This window comes from Blennius ocellaris (genome assembly GCF_963422515.1).
Source record: "Blennius ocellaris genome assembly, chromosome: 19".
In the NCBI taxonomy this organism is placed as follows: domain Eukaryota; kingdom Metazoa; phylum Chordata; class Actinopteri; order Blenniiformes; family Blenniidae; genus Blennius; species Blennius ocellaris.
Window position 1 is genome coordinate 15299931 of NC_137668.1, and position 25669 is coordinate 15325599.

Below are 25669 nucleotides of genomic sequence, written 5' to 3' on the forward strand. Positions count from 1 at the left end.
CTTTAAGCTCCTGAACCTGTTGGATGTTGACTTCTGTTGGGCTAAAATTATCCAAATAGGTTTTTTTTTTCTTCTTCTTTTACAACAAGTCAGCGTTCTGGTATGTTTCTAAGAAGGAGCCCTTAATCTGCTTCTGATTCTTGGAAAAAATGTACCAAGATGGCGAGTTAGCAGAAGTTGGTGTTTACCTGTCCTAAACCGAACTCCTAATACAAATATTGGACATCATTAGCTTGTGGTAGAAGCCGAGTTTGAAGCAGCAGAAGACAGGACTGGGACCCCTGTGCGAAGGACTGCGGTTGTGTAAATGAGGAAAAGTATTTTTGGGAGAGCCCCAATACTGGCCTTTCGGCTTTAAGTGGTCCACTCTGCTCCTCCCCTTCAATCCTTAAAAAGCAACATCTCCAATTACCAGAAGTAATTTATCTCCGTTGTACGAACTAACACAGAGCGAAGACGATATTGTTTGAAGGGGGATAAAAAAAAAAAAAAAGTGAGCCCAAGAAAGTGTGATTTTTATGTGATGTGATATCACCTAGCTGTTGCGACGTGACAGCAGGACAAGCTGGGCGAACCGCCGAACACAGACTACTGACACTTCTAACCGTGGCTTTTCAACAGAGGTTGTCTTGTTCATTTTCATCCCCTCTTTCTTTTCCTCTCAAGTGTGACAGTTACATGATGGGAGAGATGTAGGCTCTTTAAAATCTATAATGTAAAGGATATTACGCTAAACCTGTGCCTTCACCTCTTTCATGTTTAAGTTGATATAAGACTCTGATAGATGAGAAAACACTGACGGGTCTGTTGGCAGACCCTGTGCTCTGCTCTTTGCTGTGTGGGTTTAGCTAAATCTATGGAGGAGCCTTATTTTCTATTAATTGAGAGTAATTTCTTCACTCGACTCATTCAACTCCTTTCATACTTGCAAACTTTTTACTCTAGTGCCTCCATGTGGCAGAAAAGAAAACTGCCCACTTCTTTATTTGGCTTCTCTTTTTCATTTGTCTTGTTTCAGCCATTTTTTCCAGAGCAACCTCGGGCTATTTGATGCAGATCTGTTGGATGTTGGTCAGAGTGGTGTAACAAAAGACATTGTCCATGTTGACTTGGTTTTTTCCCCCCTAATTACCTTTCTTTAAATTGAACATGCATTTTCAATATACTGACCAACTATTAAAAACTGCCCGGCACCCATTGCAGCTCTCCTGCCATCTTTACTTTTTATGTCTCCACCTTCCACTGGACCCTTCATGAACGTCTGTTGCGATGACAACTGTGTCTGGCTGGAGAGATGACAGTAATAGTTGTTCAGGTAGGCAGGCAGACAGCTGCCCTTGCCGAATCCACATATCACCACCAGGGGAGGCTGAGCAGGGATGATCAAATTAACAGCCGACTGTGTATGTCTGTAATAAAGTCTTAAAGGGTAGACATAAAAATCAAGTATGAAAACTGTTGTGAAAGGATGAACAATTAAATAAATCACATGATTCCAATCTTAAATGTCGCTTTGTGTTCATGCTTATGGATTTATCTGTGTGTCAACCATTCTTGGTTTTGACGGCTGTGTTTGAGTGGCATTTGTGTGATGTACAAATCGGTTTCTTGTCTTCCTCAGAGACCTGAAGGCTGGAAATATCCTCCTCGGGGATGATGGTTCAGTGCAAATTGCAGGTACTTGCCTACGAGGCACCACCAGCTTTCATCAGCTGTCACTATTGACCTAGATTAGTTGTGTTGGAATGGATGATTCCCTCTTACCTTTTGCTGCAGCTTCACTCTATTACGCAGCTGGCTCAGTGTAATCTTCTGTCGTAAAATGGTTCTGTGCACAGTAACCTCATGAACCCCTTTGTGTCCATTGTGTGAATTAGTCTCATGTCTCTCTTCTTTCAGACTTTGGTGTCAGTGCCTTTCTAGCTACCGGTGGTGACATGACTCGAAATAAAGTACGCAAGACCTTTGTGGGAACACCGTGCTGGATGGCCCCCGAAGTCATGGAGCAGGTTCGTCTTATGTGGCCAGAAAGCGACCTTCATTAACACACTCGAATAATTAAAAATCTGTTTTTTGTGGCTAGGATTTTACAATTTGAAACATCAGTAAACGCACCATATTAGACTATCCAGTATGTCTTGTATATTTCATTTAAAATGATCAGAAAACTATCAGAGACTTCGGCTTTAGAAAATGGGCAATTCACTACCTAAAACAGTCTGTTTGGGTATTGTTTCTGCAGTATGACGGGATTTTTCAGTCTTTATAACTTGCATCCGGATGAGAAATTATATAAATTGTTTGCAATGCTTTGATCATTGCATCTAGATTTTGGCATTGAAAGTGATCTAATATAGAAAGACTGAAAACTTGTAAGTGATTTGCATGATACTAGAAGGGGTTACAAAGTCATGTAAAAGCTTTAGGTAGTCACTATTCCACAGTTAGATTGATCAAAGGGCACACCGGCACTCAAATTAATACTGTGAAAATGTTCCTTGAACTCATTCAACTCGGTTTAATTGTTGGTGAAGAACATGTCGCTTTAAATTTGTACATTATCCCTGTTACAGCATTACACACTTCAAGGATTATCAATGGGGATAATCCTTTTTGGTAGGCGAAAGTGCAATTAAAATCTAAAACTCGATTGTATACATAACTTAAACAGAGAGCATGCATACATTACACACAAACACATTTCAAACAGTGCACATGTAGACAAGAACAAAGACCAAACATTACAGCAGTGATGTAAAAAAATGCATTCAAAAAGTACACTGCACCACAAATGAATAGTGCAACCACCCTTAAACCACACAAGTTGTATTAAACACCCATCATTCTTATGTTGAGCACAGTAACTGAAAAGGAAGAAAATGCATTTCTAAAAGCAGGTAGAACACATGCAGGAGCTGAATTTACTTTTCGATCCAGGCGAGCATTAGGATTTCTTTAGCTGCTTTGCCAGCTCAGTGCCTGGACTTGGAAGCAATGTTAAAATCACTTTATTGTGGTATTTGAAAGGGATTGTGTGATGTTGGACATCCACTAGCTTAAGCATGGTAGAGGGTTTGTAATGCAGTGGGACGACGACTCTAAACATGGAATTAAATCTGCTACCGAAGTAAAAAAATAAACTTGTCCTTTTGGAGTCTTTCAATGGGAGCCACTCCAAAATGTGGAGTAGCTCAGGCAGAGTCTGAAATCCCAAAGAGAGGCTGTGGAATCAACTCAAGTAAACCATTCACCGCGAACATCTGATGAATGTGGCTGGACTCAAGCCGTTCTGTGAGAGGCAATGATCCAAAATTGATCTTGAGCATGCCACAGCTCTGAGGTGATTGGGGCTTTCAAAGGAGGCTCAACCGCATGATTAGTTTACTCACTTCTTCCAGGACCACTGCCATGTTAATGGCTCTGTTCAATAAATGGTTACATCAATAGTTAAAATGCCTTCGTAAACATTAAGTACAGTCATCCATATTTCATCCATATATATGCCGGATATTGGTTGTGTTCTCTGCGCAGAGTATTTCGAAAAGACCATATATTTTCATGCCATATCTCAAATTGTTGTTTTTCTTCTTCAGGTTCGGGGTTATGATTTCAAAGCAGATATCTGGAGTTTCGGCATCACGGCCATTGAGCTAGCAACAGGAGCTGCACCTTATCACAAATACCCACCAATGAAGGTCAGACAGTCCAGTACACCTCATAAACAAGAATGAAACGATCGTAGTCTGCGAGTGACACTGACGAGTACGGCTGTGTCGATAAAGAGAGTGATGTGGTGTCTGCAGGTTCTGATGCTGACGCTGCAGAATGATCCACCGTCTCTGGAGACCGGCATCACAGACAAGGAGACGGTGAAGAAATACGGCAAATCCTTCAAGAAGATGATCTCTCTGTGTCTACAAAAGGACCCAGAGAAAAGGTGTTTCCCTCAGTGATGTTACGGAGAGACACTTTACAGTCAGTAGGGCTGATTCACACTGCTCAGCATCTATTAAAAACAAAATAAAGAGCACATAATTGCTTTCATTGTCCCAAGCGCAGTCACTTTGTTCCACCATGCTTCACCAGGCTTTGTAAAACCAATGCTCTGCAATATCCCCCCTCTTGTCCATCACCAGTTCATTTACAGCTAAATTAACAGAGCTAATGCAGTGTCATTCTGACTTTTTTTCTTCCCAGGCCAACATCTTTAGAGCTGTTGAAGCATAAATTCTTTCAGAAAGCAAAGGTAGGTGGTTGAACTCCCCCCCCCCCCCCCCCCCCGGACTTCAGTGAGTCAGCATCATTCCTGCAGCAGAGCAGGTTGATGAGTGAAATTCTGCCTGCGGGAGTGATATGTTGTCTGAATGGTCCCAGTGTGGCCTTAATTTAAAATTAAGTTGCTCTTTATGGCGGGAGATGGACAGTATGATGCCATTGTAGTTTGAACTGCCCCCCCCCCCCAAAAAAAAAAAAGAAAAAGAAAGAAAGAAAACTAAGTGCTGCAGTTTCCTGAGATGTTGGTGTGGTTCTGGGCACTTTTCAGTGTGTCTGCCTGAAGCTGAGGTCACTGCAGCATTCCTCTCTCATTATTGGCCATTTAGAGTTGTTTGTAACAAAAGAGGGGATAAGCAGTCAAACAACTAGAGTGCTGGCTCAACAAGTCACATAAAGTAGTTGGCTTGCTGGACCTGATCCTTCTCAGCTGCAGCAATACTCAGCATGTACAGCAGGGGGCGTGCATTATCATTTTACAAACGGATGCACTGGTGCTATATTACATATGAAGAAGCTCCGGTCTGTCAAACAATCACTGGAGTAATTCATTTGCTATTTTAATGATAAAACCTTGTTTCTTTATTGCTGATTGTTGCAGGAAAGAAGTTGTAACTCTGCAGTAAACAAAAGGTATTCAACCTATACAAGTATCGGCAAACTTTCCCACAGAAGTTAATCTTGTGATTGGATTAAAAACAAGTGCTGACTCGACACATCGCTTAAAAGCTGTGTTGACCGGCGAGCACGAAGTTGTGCACTTTGATTCTGAGCACAGCCAGAGTCCCTTGTTTTGGTGACCTTCATGTGGTCAGACAATTACTGTAATGTGATTGAGTCGAGTTGCACAATCTTGTCAAAGGGGTTTTTCCAATTAAATCCTTCATTTGATAACAAGAGAGGTGAGGTACTCTTCGTCGGTCAATTCCATAACCCCTAAACATTTATTTCCCCTGTTTGCAGACTCATGAGTATTTACACGAGCGGTTACTTCAGAGGGCGCCCACAATAACAGAGAGGTCGAGAAGGGTAAGATGGCAAAGGTTTGGATACGCAGCCTGTACTTTATGGCTCAGGATGACGGCCTCAGTTGTGCGAATTTGTATGCATCAGGTACGTCGAGTGCCGGGTTCAAGCGGGCGGTTGCATAAAACAGAAGACGGCGAGTGGGAATGGAGCGATGACGAGCTGGATGAAGAAAGCGAAGAAGGCAAAGCCGCCGTTGCAGCCTTAAGGGTGAGCTCGATCCACTGGGGTATTTTTTTTTTTTTTTCATTCCTGTGAACACATTAACACGTCTTTCAATCTTTGTACTGTGTTGATATTGCCTTTCTCATGTCCGTGCAGAAGCATGTCTGTCCATTGTCTCTCCACTGAGTCTCCCTCTGTGTGTGTGTGTGTGTGTTCTGTCTGATGGCCAAGGAGCAGCAGGTGAAGCCTGTTAGCGCCCCGAGGCGACAAGTGCGCTTCTCCCTCCCGCTCGAGCTGCCTACGTCCAGGGTTGTTCACTTGCCACCATAATACAGATGGCATTCCCCTAACAAGGAAGGACTCTCACGTGTTTGTTGGGACAGCATGTGACATAGTCAAAGGCCAGGGAGGACAGATAACCTGTAGAGAGTGGGCGGGGCGGGGTGGCGAGGGATTGCACCCACGTGCAGTAGGAATAAAGCCAGTAGGAACTTTACGCAGCGAATGCTTTTTTTTTTTCCTATGACGTCTCATTTCAACTGCATACATTAACCTCAGATGACTGAAGAAGGCATGAAGGACACAGAATGTCTTCTGTTTCCAAGCAGCAGGTCACATGCGTGGGGAATTTGACTCGCAAATCAACGCAGTCATAATAAATTAGTCAGTGATGTGGGCAAACTGTTTAAAGAGTGACATTGTTTGACAACGGAAGGAACTAAATTTGGGGAAAAAATTTAAAAAAAACTAATCGCTGAAGTTTAACCAAGATTAAAGGTTCAAAACATAATTTGTTAGACTGGCAGTAGCAGTTTTCTTTAAGAGGAAATTATTTAGTCAAGTAAGTGAGAGTTGCTTTTCCTGGAAGCCATCTGTATTTCATTTCTTATTCTAAACCACTTTTATTTATACTGACCGAATCACGTTTAATAAAAACAAGGCGAGCCACATTGGCCTTGTAAGTGATCTCTGCACTAATGGCCATATGAGTCTTTTTTTTTAATATACCATGTCTCTGCTCCTTTATACTGTCCTGCTGCTTTGTAAAAATGCTTGTTGTTGGCAAACTGAACTTCTTAGATCAGTTTTTAACTATCGTAGAACGTCCCACATAATTGCACTACATGTTCGATACCCAATTATCAATATAACTATTGAATAGATGGTGGAGCTAAACACTGGAGTCTGGATGAGAAACAAATGCAGACTGAATCCTCATGAGATCCCTGAGCTGATGCTCTCTCTCCCATCAGCTCAGTCGTCTCATTTTGTCCCGTCAAGTGAGTCAGTTTGTCTTCATTCAAGCTGTTTCCGCTCACCTCTGTGCTCCTTTAAGCTGGATTTACCTTCCTCTTTTTTTTTTTCGTGCTTTCGTTTCTCACAGATTCTTCAAATTAATGGGACTCTCACCTGATTTTACAACCACTTTTACTGCTTTTCTGCTTTTCAAAAACTAAAAATGAAAGCGCCGATCTACAGTTTGTGTCGTCACTCGTTTACAACTTTATCACCGACATCTTGACTATGGAATGTATGTTTATTAGATGCAGGGTCTTTACATTACATTATCATGGAGATAAATGATTTCTACTCAGAATTCTGTATTGTGAAGCAGATTAACCTTGGTGCTTCATTTCCAAATATTCTGAGAAGCTGTCCCTGATAATCTTGCAGTTCACGTATTTCTGTCAGCTTAGTAATTATCAAATCACAGGAGCATCACAACATGTGATACTTTTGATACTGAAACACATTAAAAGTAGTTATTATCAGGAAGGAAAACTGGGCAGAGTAAACGAGTGAGCGGTTACCATCAGTTTAATTTGCTCTCTGTGTGTTCTTTGCGTCTCCTGCAGTTTTTGCTTTGCTGAAGCCGTCACAGTAAAGTCTTTCTCTCATCGTCACCTTCTTTTCTTGCTTCCCAAACAGTCACCCAGAGTGAAGGAGGGATCACAGAATTCAGAGGTGAGTGTAAAAGGCAGAATTTCTATTTACAGCAGCACTTGCGTCCTTCAGTGCAATGATTTAATGGTCTTGGATCATTTGGGGTAAATGTAGATTTTGACAACCTGCATAATCCAGGTTTAGTTTCATTAGTGGTGGCTTTTTTTGCTTTTCCAGATGTAGTTACAGTTTTATATTCCATCTCCAGTGTCCTCAGTCTGTTCTGCACACAGATCTCCTGCCTTACTCTTCATATCGCAGTGTATTATTGGCTTGTAAGAAATCAGCACCTGTATGTCGCTTCTCATCCCCCTAATATGAAGACACACACACCTGATGTCTGACTGGCTCAGTCAGATGACTGCATGTGGAACACGACAGTGAATATTCAACCCCCCCCAAAAGTATAACCACGTATTCAAACCTTTTTCCAGGAGAAATAAAAGCCAATCTTGTCTTCAGATCAATATAGAGACGTTGTTTTGTGTTTATGCTGTTGGTTGCCTTTGAGGAACAAATAATTGTTAAATTGGAGAACTGAACCAACATTCACCGTCATTCACCTTCAGGTTTTCCAGACTCCCGAACCTTTAAGCAGCCAAATCCAGCCAGCCGCTGCTGGTCAGGCTGAACTACCTCAGGCCACAGGCCAACTTCTCCTGCAGCCCACACCGGTCAACACTCAATGCACACCGGCCGCGTCTCCTGCTCCTGCCGCTGCTCCTGCTCAGGTCAGTCTGCGCAGCTCGGCCATCTTCTCAACCATGTTTTCCACATTGAGCTCGCAGGGAGCTGCAGTCCGTCTCAGCTGGCTTTGTTTGGGCGAAGGCAGTTTGCACCTTGTTCGCTGACCACCAAGTTAAAGTTAGCCACTCTCACAAGCCCAGCCTGGACTCGAACCAGGGACCTTTGCTATGAGGCCAAAGTACTAACTAAAATCCAGGCAACAAAGTTGCAAACGCCGTGGTAACATTTTGCTCCAGAGAATGTTTCACAGTTCAAGATGAAAGGCAACAAAGGCCTGAAGTTTTAGATTAACAGAAGATGATCGATGAGTTGTTTACTTATGTCAGTGTTTTTTGAGCAATTTGTATAATAAACCTTTTAAGTCATCTGTGTATTTAATACACATCAAGCTATATTATCTCAACAGTGATCACATTTGAAATGTAGCAGTTTAGTTAAAAAAAAAAAAAAAAAAAAAAAGCATTTTCAAATTCAGCTACTTAATAATCTCCATTTGAATAAAATCACCGTTGGAATTTTCAAGACTTTTGTTACCCTTTTTAATAACTTCAGTGGACAAATTGCACTTGTAATCAAATGAATCATTTGACGTGTCTTTGTACAGACTGCAGCTGCCTCCTGTGACGCGCAGGCTCCCATAAGCTTGGTATTAAGGTTAAGGTAAGGTCATTTCTCTTTCACCTTATGCAATATCATTCAAATTGAGTCACAATGTTCATTTTCACAGCTCAGCGCGGTACACTTTGCTCTCTTTACCTGCTGTTTCACCTTGTGTTACGGTTTTATCCCCTCAGGAATTTAAAGAAGGAGCTCAATGACATCCGCTTTGAATTCATGCCCGGCAGAGGTCAGTGCAGTTCTTTTTCAGTCAGATGTTGGAACAGCTCCTCTGATTTGGGATGAAAAATTGGTTAATATAGTTTCTTATTTTTCCCCAATCCTCTGTGTGCTGGTATGATTCAGCATTTTTGACAAAACTCCCAAGTTTTGGATTACTTTTGCCACACTGTTCCCATTGTGGATAATCTGTATGAGAACCTGAAACTATCAAGCACACGGGAGCTTATATGCTTAAAATAATCAAGAGACAGAACAAGTGCTGAAACACCTTGGAATTGTTTTTGAAAGTTCACCGAAGAGATTTATGGAGCCAGTTTGGCATGTGTCTGCAGTTTATGTGTCTCATGTTGTGATTTTTCTCCAGACACAGCAGATGGTGTGTCCCAGGAGCTGGTTTCCGCTGGCCTTGTGGATGGGAGGGACCTAGTAATAGGTCAGTGATTAAAAAGAAAAGACTTAAATACACACAGTACATTGACCTGAATTGACATGAAACTGTAACAACCATAAAAAAGCACCATGGAACATTTGAAATTATGGGACTATTTATGAGAAGGACATGTTAGGATAGTTTCAGGAGTAAAGAGTTCATGGTAGAGGAGTGTCAGGGTTACAAGTTAGCTGAAGTTGATGAAGGTCGCAGCACAAACGAACATCAGCAAATGATTCAACATATACTAATTCTCAGAAAGCGATGATTAAAGAAGGATTTAACCAGTAAAGAAATATAGTTCCTTAATTTTTGAGAGTAATTGAACTCTCTGAAGTAACCTCACAATACAAACACAAACATTTTTAATTTTAGAATTTGACATTTGAATACGAAAATGTGTGGGATATTATTAATGCCAGTATATTGATTTTTAAAATCAAAGAAGTAGTAGTTGGAAAGCCAATTTCTTGACTTGGCAAAGGGTTTCGGGTCACTGCGTCTGCAGACTTTGCTCATTTTGGTTTCGCTTATGTGCTGATTTCTGACCACGGGACCCGAAAATCTGCTCCTCAGGTTACACAGAGATTAATGAAACAAGTCACAACACAAACGGTCATATTTCACTCACAAGATAGAAATCTGTTGTTGTATTTTCACTAAACATGTTTTTTTTTTTTACTTTTCAGTTGCTGCAAATTTGCAGAAAATAGTTGATGAACCTCAGGCCAATAAAAATGTCACTTTTAAACTGGTGAGTTTTTACTTCTTCAATCAGCTTACAAATGTTTTTTTTTTGGTAGTACTAAAAACTGTATTATAACCGTAATAAATATATATGATAAAGAAATGGTCTTGGATATGATCACTACAGCCACAGTGACAAACCCAACACTTTTATATGTAAACTTATCATATATTTACGCAATTTTCACTGCTTGAATGAGTTTTTTCCCTCCCCTTGACAGGCTTCGGGAATCGAGGGATCTGAAATACCAGACGACGTCAAGTTGATGGGCTTTGCTCAGCTCAGCATTAATTCTGAGCTGAGCATCTGATTAAGCATGTTCTACCTGGGACCGTGACTTGCCTAAAAAATGTGAAAACTGAAAAAAAACACAAAAAAAACTAGTTTAATGCATTTTTTTTTCTTTCCATGGCTGTAAAGAAACCACTACTGCCAAAGAAAACAGTACCATTTTGTCACCCATAGGATTATACAATGCCGCCTTGTTGACGCGGGCGGTCAGCTGAAGTATCGGAACGAACAGTATGAGAATGATGGGAGGGGGAAAAAAAAAAGTTTACAGTGTTTATGTAGAAGGATGCAAGTATCTACAGCAAACTGTTTTCATTTTTTTTTTTTTCCATTCTGGGCTCCTTCGTTCTGTTATTTTTCTCTCTAATATATGATGCATTTGCACAATCTGAACTAACGCCCTTGAATAAGTGTAATAATGCCTTATATTCTTCAGAACTACTGAATGCACGTTTTTTTTCGGGGGGAACATCCCCAGTTACCATTTGGAGCATTGTGTTGTCTGAGGCGCACAAATGTGGTTTAGAAGCTGATGTCAAGACTTTTTACTTCATCTTAACGGGCCTGGAAGCAACTCCAATTTACACTGGTGCGAAGTATGAGCAAATGCCAAAGTAGTAGTGTGAGGTTAGTTTTACTGACTCTCACTGTCTCCTTCATAATAAAGGTTTGATAGCTTTTCCCCAAAAACATGAGCACTGCAGTCTATATCAAATATTGGCACAATGGATTAGGCTACAACATATCATAGACTTGAGTTAAACGGATATTAAATATTTGTACAAGATACTGAAAATATGACATTGGGGCATTCGTGTAGCTCGGCATTTCAAAGGTCACCCCTTGGGGAAATTCCCACTTTCGAGTTGGAATTGTTCGTGGTCAAGTCCGCCCCTACTTAAACTGCAGGAAAAATAGACGACTCGTATAAAAGACAAACGTGGATTGAATGAAGCGTTGTGAGGTCAACATGATGTCCACACGTCACCGTTACACACTTTACATTACTTTACATTTAGTTACATTGGTTTGTGTGAATGCATTTATGCTACTTTTCACTTTAACTGAGATATAACTCTCAGAAACTGGCTGGAAAATTCCCAGTTCGGGGGGAGTGTTTTTCCCACTGTGATCTCCAACTTCTTAGTCATTAATAAATTGTAGCTTTTCTGGTTAAAAGGAAGAAAAAAACGTCAAAATTTGCCTTTCCTTTTAATAAGATTATAAATGAGTTGAGCAGTAAAATGTTTTCGCACCAGCTGAAACCACATGTGCTGTATGAGCAGCTGTGTCTGTTGGTATTGGTTAATCCCTATTTGAAATCACTTTCAAATATTCTTAAAGGAAAAAGAAAAGACTTAAGTGCATATTTGTTCATGTGGATGAAACATAAGTACTTGATTTAACCTCTAGTATGTAAATAATGACACTTGGCTTTGATTTGTTTTTATACTGGGTGTTTCACTTTTTTTTTTTTTTTCCTGACACGATTGTGAGTCGCCTCGCCGTGTGAAGCGAGACGACGACACTGCAAACTTTAGCTTTGAACCCCCTTGTTTCACCAACACATACTGTTGGCTTGTATGATGCTCATTTACTTTCTTTTCTTTTTTTAATGATCCAGTCTTCAGCTTTTCTCTACCTTTTGCCTTTAAAATCTTCAGATATATTTTACTTTAGAGCCACAGCTATCACCATCCACTGATTAATCCTGGAACCCCCCCACCAAATAAGGAACAGGAAATTATCCTCCAGCTTCAAATAAAATGGAGGCTGTTTACACTAGATAATTGTTTTTAACCCACATCTGAAGGTGTACAGCTGCTTTATCAGATGTTTTAATGGCTCAAAATAGGATGGTTCAGCCTTAATTGTAACCATTTTGAATGATCAGAAATGTACTTTGGGTACAGATGAGAGAAGGCTGCCAACTACGCAACTGTTGCATCCTTTTTAGTTGCATTTGATGTTTCTGTGCGACGACATGGTTTGATGACGGATGTGCATCTCTCATGTGTAGATCTGAAATGCCAGCAAGGTTTTACTCTTTAATTTGGTGATGCGCTAATATTGTAACCCTCCAAACGTCCATATTGAATGAAATTAAATGCATTGTTTGCTTGCAGATTAAATATTAAGAGTAAATCTTTGTATTTTGACTATAAAAATGTTAAACTTAACACTCGCCTTAAATCGAAAATGACCAAGTGCTTTTTTTTTTTTTGTCTTTATTTTGTTGACATGTCATGGTTTTGATTCAGATTTTCAATGTCTTTGAAATGTAGATCTTGTTGAATGAAATAAAGATATACAGGTGTGTTGACCTTGTCTTCTCCTGGAAGGGGAGCGACAAAACGATTGGCTCCGGCGTTTCCAAGCTGTAGTATTTGGTGACATTCTCCTGCTGCTGATAGCAGACCAGCACTGTGTGTGTGTGTGTGTGTGTGTGTGTGTGTGTGTGTGTGTGTGTGTGTGTGTGTGTGTGTGTGTGTGTGTGTGTGTGTGTGTGTGTGTGTGTGTGTGTGTGTGTGTGTGTGTGTGTGTGTGTGTGTGTGTGTGTGTGTGTGTGTGTGTGTGTGTGTGTGTGTGTGTGTCATGGTTTTGTTTCCACTCCATCAGCAGTCTCTTTGTTCTTGCTTCAACGCGGTCTAACACAACTGTAGCAACTGAACCAACTCATCTGTTCAGGAAATAACGACTCAAAGCTGTAATATATCTAAATTTTCCACTTTTTTTTTTTTTTTTCCCATCTGCTGTTTTTGGAGTTCGAAGCATGTTTCTCTCAGTTATTTTAAGTCAATAAAGAATGAGTATATCAGCCTCCTCTTATGTTTGATAGTCACCTGTCATTTTAGTTAGTTTTATTCGATAACCTTTTAAGTGGGTGAGTTGAAATTGGTTTGTTTCTTAATCTTTATCGTCCACCATGTCTTTCGTTTTGTCCAGTTCACGTTCTCTTCTAAATGATCCGGGCTGCTCCAGCATGTTGGGTATTGTGTGAAGTGATGATGTCATCACCCACCTTGGCTCTGGTTCATTAGAAGACGTCTTGTCAATGTTAAATTGTGAGGAGATGTGGTTTTAACAAGGCTCTTGTTTTCGTCTAAATGTCCCATTTATTATGCAGACCTCGAATGTGGATATTTTCACCACCTTAGTCATCAAGACTTCCCACAATCCTCGAAATAGCAACATTTTACACTCTCCTTGTTCTCCACCAGGAGTGAGTCCACTGCTCGCAGGGTTTAAACTACCAACCTTTGCATAAAACAATGTGCTCTAGAACCCAAGCCACATCAAGCCTTAAACTGAAGTTATCAGAAGTTTATATCTCAACATGAAATACTGTCGAACGAACTTTACAACAGGATAGTCATTGGATCTTTTAATGATAGATACTTTTTTCCTGTGTATTGACAACAATGATACCATTTAAGAAACTGTGCAAGTTGTTTGAAAAGTTGCTTTCTATTACTTTAATTTGCCTTTGTCACAGTCGCCTGTGATACAGTGTGTAACTGTTACACATTAGCAGAGATGAGATCAGTCACATGACTGATTAGGTTCAGCTTTTGTTACATTACTTTGTTAGAGGAAGCTGCTGAATGTCGACTGATGTTGTGATACAATAATATCAACTCACGACTGTTCATGCGTCATGGGTGCTGATTTGAATAGAATTGAATAGATGTCGTAATGAGACATCCCGTAAACAGGAGGTTACTGAAATGGCAACGCAGATGTTTTACACTCGAGACGTCAGCTGAAACTAACAGACTTGAGGCCATGGAGTCATCAGTTCTGCCTGCTGATGTCTCTACTTTATATGTATTTATTTATTAGTTTGTATCGTGTTTTACCAAGTTTTCACAAAAAAAACTATTTACCTGATTTGCATTAAATCTTCAGGGATGATTTGTCATCGTCTTTAGGACCAATCGATTAGATTTTGGGACGATAACGGCGAACTGTTTCCAAATAAATCCCCAAAAAACTGAGAAAAAATGTCTTATACAAAGCAGATGGGAGAGGCACCTAATAGAGGAGATCATAGGAGATCAGCACTTGTTGCCATGGAGACGCTCCCTGCGCAAGTGTTTCGCACAGTGAAGTTGCTACCTGACCTGTCTAGTTAGCATCGATATGAGCGCACGGCCAACATGCTGGCGATGGTATCTCGGTTCCACAAACAAATGTGGCATTGGCGGAGGTTTGTACTCTACCAAATGTAGTTCTCGTATCTATTTTGTTTCCTGGCTGAGTTATTAAATGATTCCTGACAAAAGTGGTAGTTTTACAGCTTGCATGTTATTTTCTCAAGTCTTGGTCAAAAAAAAACGTCAATCTTCGTCGATTTAAAGAAAACGTGCAGTTATGCAGATTTTTATTGCAACATTTTGCAAATTTTTTTTTTCATGTAATTTATTCCAAATGATATGCTAAAATAATGTAAACCTTCAATTCCTTGATGGATGACAACAGGCAATATATTCCGGTTGTCTGTTAGTAGTTGGCACGCATGATGATTTTCAGCTTAAATATTAACTTGGAGGGCAAGAGTCGAGCTGACTTGTGCTCAAAATAAAATCTTTCTCTCTTGCATGCTACACAATTGCCTTCCTCGGCCAAGATGAGCAGCTTCGAGCAGATCCTGAAGGAGATCGGGTCGTTTGGATTATTTCAGAAGCGTTTGGTGGCTGTATTGTTGATCCCCCTCGTATTTGTAGCATTTGATGTGATTGGCCAGGTGTTTACTGGCCTCAGCTTCCCGCATCACTGCAACACAGACTGGATCCTGAAGCATGGCTCCAACCTGACAGAGGAGAAGAAGAAAAACCTGACTATCCCGGTGAAGGAGAATGGGGAATTTGAAAGCTGTAAAATGTTCACGCCTGTGGATCTGGACTTGGAAACCATTGAACTGTATGGGCTTAACGCCACGACGGGATGTATCGATGGATCCAAGTTTGACAAACCCAAAGATGCTTCCACCATCGTGACGGACGTGAGAGACATTTCTTTTAACTTGCTTTCTGACTAAGTGCAAAAGTTTTGTTTTGCAGCAGGTGCTTTTCAGTGAAGAAGAATATGACCTGAAAGGAGGAAACATTTCATCTCAGTTTGGTGTTTTTCTTTGCTTTGTTCTCCTGTCGTCAGTTTGACCTGGTGTGTGACCAGAGCAGCCTGATTCAAGTGTCACAGTCCATCTACATGGTCGGCCTCCTGGTGGGAGCCGTGCTGATGGGGCAGTTGGCTGACAGGTTTGAACGCCTTCCTGGAATTTAAGATTGTGCATGTGGATATGATATTTCCACTTTTGTTTCTCTGCAGATTTGGCCGCCGCTTTGTGGTCCTGCTGTCGACATTGATGCTGCTCCTGTGTGGCGTGGGTTCTGCTTTCTCCCCCAACGTCTATGTTTATATAGTTATTAAAAGTATCGGTGGCATCTCTATCTCGGGCCTCGTTGGTAATAGTTTTGTGATAGGTATGTATGAATGCTGAATTTAAATGCCCTCTGTGTCGTTTTTTTCCTGATCAGTAATCATCTGCTCTGATTTGTTCTTCACTTTATGAAATAAGGTGTGGGTTGCTTGATAAAATAACATGCGAACTGCAATGGACTTTAGAAAATGTAAACTCCAAGCTTCAGTAGTGTCTTGCACAATATTATGATTCAGGTGTGGCATCAATTGCAGAAGTAGACTTTGCACAAATGCTGAGGGACTTTGTCGCTGTTCAGTCATGAGTTTTATACACATTTATAGCGCAACATATAATGTATTGTTTTTGTTTATGATGTGTTGATTTGAAGGAGGAGAATGGAGCGACTCGTCCAAATTTGCATACTGCACCATCATCTGCCACTCTTCTTTCCCTTTTGGACTGATGATCTTGGCTGGACTGGCCTATGCGATCCCCAACTGGAGGATCCTGCAGATGGTTCTCTTCAGCCCTCTTCTTATTGTACTGGGACTCTTCTACTGGTCAGCACATGCTGCTTTTTGAATCTTGTCACTACGTGCTCGTTCTTCACAGAAAACACGAATGAAATGTTATCGCTTGCGAGTGTTGGTTTGTACGTGTGTCACTAAGGACCCTTCCGGAGTCGGCTCGCTGGCTCATCACCCAGGGCAGGAAGGACGAGGCCGTAAGGTTGATCCGGAAAGCAGCCAAGATAAACGGAAGGAACGTCCCAGACAACATTTTGGACATGGTGAGAATCACCAAACAGTCATCAACCGACAATAAATGTTTGACCAAAAAAGTCCTGCCTGAATTATTTAGCTGGAGATTGAAGGCACAAGCAAAGGTGGAAGCATGCTGGATATCTTCAGGACGCCATACCTGAGAAAACGTGCTCTCATAATGAGCTGCGTCTGGTGAGTTTCAGTGTCCGCCACGATTCTGCCACGTCTCAACAATCGCCTTTGTCAAGCTGCTGAAACCTTCTCTCATTTTATAGGTTTGGAACCAGTCTGGTGTACTACGGACTGAGCCTGAATGTGGGAACGTTTGGTCTGGATATTTACCTCACGCAGGTAATCTTTGGATTTGTTGAATTACCTGCACGTCTGGGATCTTTGCCTTGCCTCCAGTACTTTGGGAGGAGAATATGTCAAGCAGGGGTGCTTTTTCTTGGAGGTGTTTGTTGTCTCGTGATCCTTGCCATTCCACAAGGTAATTTCTCATCTGTGTGTTTCATAATAATGAATCTGATTCTTAAAGTAAACAATGAATCATGAAATGATACAGAATGATAAAACCAAAGCCTCGTGGCGATTAACACCCTGATTGAATTACGTGTGATACTTTTTGATATGAAATTTTTGATTCTCTAACAAGCATATTTTCTTAAAATGTGCTACTGCTTTCATGTTTTTCTCAGGAATGTCTTTTTGTTTGTTTGTTAGATCTTCCGATTGCGGTAACAGTCATGGCTGTACTGGGAAAATTTGCTGCCACGAGCAGTTTCACCATTGTCTATGTTTACACTGCAGAATTATATCCCACCATTATAAGGTAAGACAGGCGATGTCTCTCTCCCTCTCTTTTTTAATACTATATATCAATTAAAAAAAGTCTGGATTGTTTCCTATGAGATGCCATCAGACAGTTGATGAGTCTGTTGTCTGCAGGCAGAACGGTGTTGGTCTGAACGCCATGTTTGCTCGTGTGGCGGGAATCCTCAGTCCCCTGATCAGACTCCTGGACGTCTACCATCACAGCATTCCCATGATAATATACGGTACCGTCCCAGTCGTCGTTGGTGGTCTGTCCTTACTGCTGCCTGAAACTTGCAATGCTGAACTTCCGGAATATGCAGAAACGTGAGTTTTTGATCCTTCTAGTAACAATACATAACGTCAAAGATGTTGTATGCAACTGTGAGTTTACTTTTGTATTTTCAGACAAGATAAGGATGACACTGCTGGCAACGGATCAATTATGATGGAAGACGGACAAGGGATGAGCACAAAGATGTAATACATTTGGTCAATTTGTTGACGTTAAATTGATCAAAAAAGGCTGAGCTTTTTCCTCCACTGTGGCAATAATATTTTTCTTGTATATTGTTTCAACTGGGACTTGTGAGTACATGTTTGTAAATGTGAATTAATCCAGAATGCAGTGTTGTGCAAATCATTCAAACTGTACACATATCAGATGATGAAATACAAGTTAGAACGGGTTAGAAGTCAATGATCTGCAGGAAATAATTATTTATATTTATAGTATAGTATATGACAGAAACTAGTGCAGCAAATGGTCAAAACGCTACAGTAGGTCACATTGGCACATAAACCTGCACACCTCAGACAACAGTGTTCATGCGAACAGGGAGCGGCTTGTGTTTTAGTTTATTGCTTCAGGCCACACTGACAAACTGCAGAGAAAAGAAAGGGACACGAAATCATCCTATTCATATTTATCACCTATTAATCCAACAAGCATGTCTTTGGAGGGTCAAAGAAAGCTGGGGGGGTTAAAAAAAATAATAAAAACCTGAAGCAGAAGAAAACCATGCACACTCCACACAAATAGACCACAGTCCTCTGAAAAAATAATTGTTTTATGCTTGAAGATAAATTGAGCAGCTCTTCCATGTTCTTGTCTTTTTAAAATACACAGTTTCAATGATCTGTATAAAGTTGCATTCATGTTTTAAAATTCGGATTGTGTATTGTATATAAAGTCATTATGCAGTATATGGCAATGTACCGGAACCCATTTGTATTTCTTAACAACTGCTGCTTTCGAGAAATAGTTTTTTTTGTTTGTTTGTTTGTTTTTTACCTCCAGTGCTTCTGTTGTGCTGCTCTGCCCTCATGTGGTTAACTGATGTTTCTTAAGACACTCAGCTGTAGTTTCTCTTCACGTGGTTCAAATTGCTGTTCTGCTTTGAACATGCAATAGCAAGGTGTGATTTCTTCTTCTTCTTTTTTTTTATGTCATACATTTTAAATCTGACTGCACTGAAGGTAACTATGTGACACACTCCTGTTTCTTTCATAATAAACAGAACAATTTTTCACAAACAATGTTTTGGTGTCCATCAACAGGTCACCACAAAGACATAATCTAGCTTTACAAATACACACTTTTATGTATATTTTAGGACACAAGTGCTTCCCCTAGCCTCATTAATATACTATAGTTCTAAACTCTGAAATTATAACTTGGAGGAAATACTGATTTACACAGGAAATGTCATCAACTGAGTTATCAAAGTGAGCAAAACCCATGTGTACAAATCATCTCTTAAGCGAATCAGATAGTTCCGACAATGTGCAAGTGTTGTCATAGACTTTTTAGATTTTTCTGATCTTTTTCTGGCATGTAAATAATAAGCAAATAATCATACATAAAATTCATATTATCAAGAAAAAAACCCAATACAATCTATGCAGATTGCATGCCTGAAAAATGATTTACTACTCCAACCTTCTACATTGTTTGTTTGCATGTCATTATAAACTTGTATAACAATCGAATCACATTTTGCAATTAAAATTGTCTTTTTGTTTCTATGATTATGACGCTTAAAATTTGTATTTTCCTCAAACTACATACTGTGTGGAACAACTCTCAATATATAGTTTAGTATTGTTGAATTTTTCACTCATCAGTGGATTACTGAAGCCGAAAAAAGATTGCAATGTGCCTCATTTTGTGAGTTGTCATGGATCAGTAACGATTTAAGGAGACAGAAGAGTTTGATTTAGTTATACTGGTTCACTAAGTGAGTTCAGTTTGTCATGGACGGTAGGATAGTTTGATGTTCATTTTTGGGCAAAAGGCAAATGCTTCAGGAAAAGTTTACCAGTTTGATCATTAACTGAACAAATGAACAGGGAATACTTCAAAGAGGACTGCACAGTGTATAAAACTACTGATTTAACTGTTATCATCTTACAGCCTGATATTATATCGATAAAAAGGAGCAACCCGAGCCTGAACGATCATGTTATAAATAAATTGGAATACATTATAAGGAACCAAATGAAGCTTCAAATTGAAATAAAAATTTAATTTTCAAGTTGAAGTGGTGAAAAATCTCTTTCAATAGTAAAACATATTGTGCAGTATATTTATGCAACTCTCTCTGACAGGCATTAGCTAACTACTACCTTTTGTAGTGATTCCATTGACTTGGATATATCTTCTACTCACTCATTGTAAAAACATGTTGATTACTACTTTCCTAACGTTAATATTTATCCTCACGAACTAAAAAAAAAAAAAAAGTCTTTTCATCTTATGGTATTGTGATTTTCCGCCACTACTTAAAACTACTCCTTTAATTATGTCTTAATTCTGTGGTTTTATTATTTACATCACGAGGCTCTCGGTCTGTGGATGAAAATCCCTGTGAAGTGACCGCATCAACACATATAAGATAAGTTATTCCCTTATCACCGGGTCAATAAAGGTTTTCAAAGCAGCCCCATGAAGTTATAGGTCACTTTAGTTCATGGTTTCTTTATTCTATTCGTTAAATGTATAACTGTGTGCTGATGAAGCTTTTTACAGCGACTGTGTTGAGGGTGCTATATAAAGAGGTCAATTGGTGTCAACGTTATTTCTTTGTTTTCAGTTTGTCCTTTAATCCCAGGCACTCCCGGTGGGTGGTTTGATACCCAACATGCTCCACCTGAAGTTGGCTTTAAGCCACTTTGAACAAAAAAAAGGTTCCAATCTATAAGCGGACCTCTTTTATATGGTGTTTGGTTCCACTGTCATGGTGAAGATAAAAATGGTGTTGCAGCCTATTGTCCATTTGTAGATTTATGAGTTCAATCACTGTAATTGCCAGTTTAAACATTTACAGGAGAAACAAGTGGACTCTTGATATACAACATCCCCTCAAACCTGATGTTTCTCCCTTATAGCGTATCGTCTGAGTTCGTCCAGAAACCAAGATGAGCAACTTTGTGCAGATCCTGAAGGAGATCGGACAGTTTGGTCCATTTCAGAAATGGGTCTTGGCTGCCGTGTTCATCCCCAACATTTTCATTGCATTTGATATGATTGGCCAGGTGTTCACGGGTTTGACGTTCCCACATCGCTGCAACACAGACTGGATCCTGCAGCACGGAGCCAACCTGACGGAGGAGAGGCAGAAAAATCTGACTATCCCGGTCAACCAGGATGGAAACTTTGCGAGCTGTGAAATGTTCACTCCTGTGGATCTGGATTTGGAAACCATTGAAAATTATGGAATCAACACTACAACAGGATGTATAGATGGATCAACGTTTGCAGCACCTGAAGGGGCCTCCAGCTTTGTGATGGACGTAAGAGACCCTTGTTTTGACTTTTTTCTACAAATATATCATTATTTAAGGCACTGTTGATATTGAATTCTAGTGAGTTAGTGTGATGTTGTGATTTTGAGTTCAAGGCAGCCTCCATCTCCTTCTCAGTGATTCCCACTTCATGAAAACCATCAGATAATGACTAAGAAGAACTGATTTTGACTTGATGTTTTCTTTGCGCTTGGCTCTCTCCGGGCGTCAGTTTGATCTGGTGTGTGACAGGAGCAGTCTGCCCGAAGTGTCCCAGGCTATCTACATGCTGGGGCTCGTTGTCGGAGCCTTTGTGATGGGGCAGTTGGCAGACAGGTACAGATCACCACATCGAGAGGAATTTATCACTGTCATTGTCAACCAGAAATGCAAAGTCCAAAACTATGTCGGCAAAACTATTTGCGCCTCGAGTCAAAGCAATTTATCCAGATAACATTCCCTGCTGCAAATAAATAAATAAATGAAAACATGAATCTGTGATCTTCTGTCTCTCTGCAGGTTTGGCCGACGCTTCGTGATCGTGCTTTCAGTTCTTCTGCTCTTGTTGTTCGGTGTGGGTGCTGCTTTCTCACCCAACTTCTATGTTTATGTAGTGCTCAAGTTTCTAGGTGGCTTCTCAACTGCAGGCATCAAGTTTAACGCGTTTATCATCGGTAGGTATAATGTTCCCATTGCATCTTTTGTTTGGCACATGACAGCTATGTCGTGGATAGGGAATTAAATGAATCTGATAGGGGAAAACACACGAGTGCAGAGAGTTTCGTCTAAAATAATGTGAATGTAAGGGATGGGTGATGCTTTGTCTTTAGTGCTGCAATCTATCTCAGCTGCAAATGTCGGCATAAACATTCTCCATAATGTACTGGAGTGGCAAGAAGTCGCAGCAGTGCCAAGTTACTAACCTTTTTGTCTTTCTGTTTTGAAGGGGGAGAATGGACGGATTCTTCCAGGTTTGCTTTTTGCGCCACTGTGTGTAACACTGCTTTCCCTCTTGGGCTGATTCTGCTGTCTGGCTTTGCCTATCTGATCCGCAACTGGAGGATCCTGCAGATGGCTCTCTTCAGCCCTCTGGTTCTCGTCCTGGGGATCTTCTACTGGTCAGGAATCACTCTTCCAAGCAAACAACGTTTATCTTCAGTATCATTGCAACAGGAAATGCTAAATGCCTTTAATACCGTTGTGATTCTGGGTTTATCGGTCAAAAAGGCTCCTTCCAGAGTCGGCTCGCTGGCTCCTTACACAGGGCAAGAAGGAGGAGGCTGTGAAGTTGATCTGGAGAGCAGCAAAAGTCAACGGGAAGGACGTCCCACAAAACCTGATCGACAAGGTGAGCAGCATTGAACACACTTGAGTTGAAATGATTTTTTTAATAATAATTTTAACAAGAAATACAAGTGACTTCGAAATGATTCTCAGCTGGAGGTTGGGGATACAAAAAAACGTGGAAACATGTTGGACATCTTCAGGACGCCGTATCTGAGAAAACGAGCTCTAATATTGAACTATATTTGGTGAGTATTCATCTCCACAACAAATTGCTACACGACTGTGTTCAAGTCGGCAGAGCCTGAAGACTTCTCTCTCCCTTTATAAGGTTTGCAACAAGTCTGATGTACTTCGGCCTGAGCCTGAACGTTGGAGGCTTTGGTTTGAATATTTACCTCACACAGTGCATCTTTGGATTAGTTGAATTTCCTGCCCGTTTGGGAAGTGTGCCCCTCCTTCAGTACTTCGGGAGGAGAATTTGTCACATTGCAGTGTTGCTTGTTGGAGGTGTTTCGTGTCTGGTCATCCTTTTAGTACCAAGAGGTAAATTCACAGTTTGGCAATGCATTTCTGAAGTGATTTAACCTTTGATGCCAAGCTTTTAGGAACTTCAAACATGAAAAGCCTTGACTATTTCTTCAGGTTTCACTCAAAAAAATTTACCTTTCTTTCTCTAACAGATCTTCCTGAAGTGGTAACCACCATAGCTGTAGTGGGAAAATTTGCTTCAAGTTTCTGTTTTTCAACACTTAATGTTTACAGTGCCGAGTTATATCCCACCATTATAAGGTAACAAAAGTAATACCTGAATTTATATAACACACCAGCATCAGATGACATGATTAATTCTGGTCTTCCCACTTCCTCCAGGCAGAATGGTTTAGGTCTGAACGGCATGTTTGCCAGCCTGGCGGGCATCGTGGCCCCGCTGATCAGGCTCCTGAACGTCTACCATCACACCATTCCCATGCTGGTTTACGGCATTATCCCCCTTATTGCTGGAGGATTGTGCTTTTTACTGCCTGAAACCCTCAATGCTGAACTTCAGGATCACGCTGAGCCAAAGTGAGTTATTCAAGTTTCAGCTGAGGAAGAAATTATGGGAATTTTATATTTAACTCTTTTCTTACTTTAAATTTCAGGCAACCTGAACATGAAGCTGCTGACCGAGGATCTATTTCTCTGGAGGACAATTTAGGAAAAAGCACAAGACTGTAATGTACAATGTCATAGTCCTCTTAGTAGTTATAATTGTATTCAGTGAAACATTATTATGTGAATTTGTTAGTTTTTTTTGTGTTGAACTTGTTGACTAAAATAATGCATAATGTTTTTTGTTTTTTTTAATGTTTTTAATAACTGTTATATTTTTTTGACAAGCAATTTATTTGTAATGTTGACATTCTTTTTTCATTTGAAACGATCTTTTGATCGCACAGTGAAGAAGCTCATATTTCAGGTCAGTGGTGTGATGACTATTTTTATCCAGGGACTGTTGTTGGCATTGTCTGCAGCCCCCGTCCATTCCACAAGATGGTTCAACCAGGTACACCAGATGGATTGGTGTTCCTTGTGTCGCTCTGTCCCCATGTGGATAACACTTGCATATTTTTAAGTGTTGAAATTAGGTAGAGCACAGAGATTTATCGTCTTCATTTAACACACGAAGCAGTGGATAGTGACATTCAAGACTTTGGTGTTTTATTTGATTAATTTTTTTATTTAAGTGCTGGTTGTTCTAAAAAGCCATTTGAGTGTGAAATCAGATGTATTTTGTGATTTATTTATGAAAAACCTATTGAGGCATATCAAAAGTCAAATGTCATTGAGGAATACCGTAGAACAATAATTAAGCCACATAAATATTTACAACCAAAGCTTATATTGTCGCTGGATCTTTATTTATCAGGATACCGCCACCATAAATCTGATAGACCTAAATCAAAACCTGCGCTACCCAACGTTCATGACACACACACACACACACACACACACACACACACACACACACACACACACACACACACACACACACACACACACACACACACACACACACACACACACACACGCACGCACGCACACACACACACACACGGTGAGAGATAGAAGTTAATCATGTCATGTTTTTACAACTGGCAGGACTTTTTCCAAGTAATGCTTTCTGACTGAAACATTTCGTGTAACATTGACAACAACAGAAGAAACTAGAACGGGCACTTGGTAGAGCTCTTACCTTCGCCAATGCCACATTTGTCACCATGGAAACCAATGGATTACAAGTTTATTTGATCCACCACACCACTCCTTCTGTCATTTGTCATGGTCGTTTGAATACTCGTGAAATATAAGTGTGTGTGTGTGTGTGTGTGTGTGTGTGTGTGTGTGTGTGTGTGTGTGTGTGTGTGTGTGTGTGTGTTTCAGCTGCTGCTTGCCAGAAGCACCAGGGTAGATCAAGTCAGAGCAGAGTGTGCTTGTTGGGATACATTTTTTTCTGAGTGCCTTTCCTGACCAGTGTTGCCAACTTTGCAATATTGAGGCTTTATTTAGCCCTCCAGCAACTGTTTTTCTAAAATAGCCACTTGGCATTGCCAAAACCCTCACAGATGGTCTGGTCCTCATGCAGTTGTTCAATCTTCATATTGATCTACTAGAAACTTGCAAAAATATAGTCAAAAGTAAAATATATATATACTATCCTCAGTCATACATTCTTGTTAATGTCTCTTTCCTTTTAAAATTGAATGATTTCTGTTTCATGTAGCTTTGAGTCCCAGTGACTAAAAAAATTGACGTGATATTTACAGGAGCAACAACACTCACATTTTTTGTGAGGTAAAAGTAATCATTGTCTGACTCTTTTGTCTTCATAAATAAACCTGGGTTAAAGCGGCCTGACCCAATATTCATTGCAGATTATTTTATTTTACATGAACATTGATGCATGCTGAGCAAGTAACTGCTTTAGTTTATTGCGGTGCTTCTTTTCCTGTTGATGGTAAAGTGGTCTGTATAAATATAGTAGCTGTTGTCACTGCAGAAGCTGCAAGGTACTTTTGACCTCTTGTTGTTTAAACAAGCACACTGAGTCCAACTGAATGACAACCTAATGCTTTACACTCGGTGACTTT

The 25669-nt window shown here is 40.3% G+C and overlaps 3 protein-coding genes across 3 annotated transcripts in view; all 3 read left to right on the forward strand.

Moving 5' to 3' along the window:
• Positions 1-12826, forward strand: part of oxsr1b (oxidative stress responsive kinase 1b) — a 38920-nt gene extending 26094 nt beyond the window's left edge. The window contains exons 5-18 of the mRNA XM_080514959.1: positions 1622-1677; positions 1900-2009; positions 3594-3695; positions 3804-3937; positions 4198-4246; positions 5236-5301; positions 5386-5508; positions 7393-7428; positions 7977-8138; positions 8759-8814; positions 8949-9001; positions 9359-9427; positions 10114-10178; positions 10393-12826. Coding sequence (XP_080371085.1) covers positions 1622-1677; positions 1900-2009; positions 3594-3695; positions 3804-3937; positions 4198-4246; positions 5236-5301; positions 5386-5508; positions 7393-7428; positions 7977-8138; positions 8759-8814; positions 8949-9001; positions 9359-9427; positions 10114-10178; positions 10393-10482 — 1171 coding nt within the window. The 3' untranslated portion in view covers positions 10483-12826. The remainder of the gene's footprint in view (positions 1-1621; positions 1678-1899; positions 2010-3593; positions 3696-3803; positions 3938-4197; positions 4247-5235; positions 5302-5385; positions 5509-7392; positions 7429-7976; positions 8139-8758; positions 8815-8948; positions 9002-9358; positions 9428-10113; positions 10179-10392) is intronic.
• A 2267-nt stretch (positions 12827-15093) lies between these two features.
• On the forward strand, positions 15094-23607 carry LOC308143866 (solute carrier family 22 member 13-like; the record flags this gene model as incomplete). The annotated part of the gene is made up of 10 exons (XM_080514808.1): positions 15094-15468; positions 15621-15724; positions 15795-15949; positions 16277-16448; positions 16558-16678; positions 16750-16844; positions 16928-17142; positions 17376-17484; positions 17601-17676; positions 23485-23607. The coding sequence occupies 10 exons, from the start codon at positions 15094-15096 to the stop codon at positions 23605-23607; spliced, it is 1545 nt and encodes a 514-aa protein (XP_080370934.1).
• LOC308144155 (solute carrier family 22 member 13-like) lies at positions 20886-23236 on the forward strand (the record flags this gene model as incomplete). The annotated part of the gene is made up of 8 exons (XM_080515214.1): positions 20886-21260; positions 21484-21587; positions 21771-21925; positions 22198-22369; positions 22479-22599; positions 22689-22783; positions 22867-23071; positions 23219-23236. The coding sequence occupies 8 exons, from the start codon at positions 20886-20888 to the stop codon at positions 23234-23236; spliced, it is 1245 nt and encodes a 414-aa protein (XP_080371340.1).
• Positions 23608-25669: the final 2062 nt, after the last annotated feature.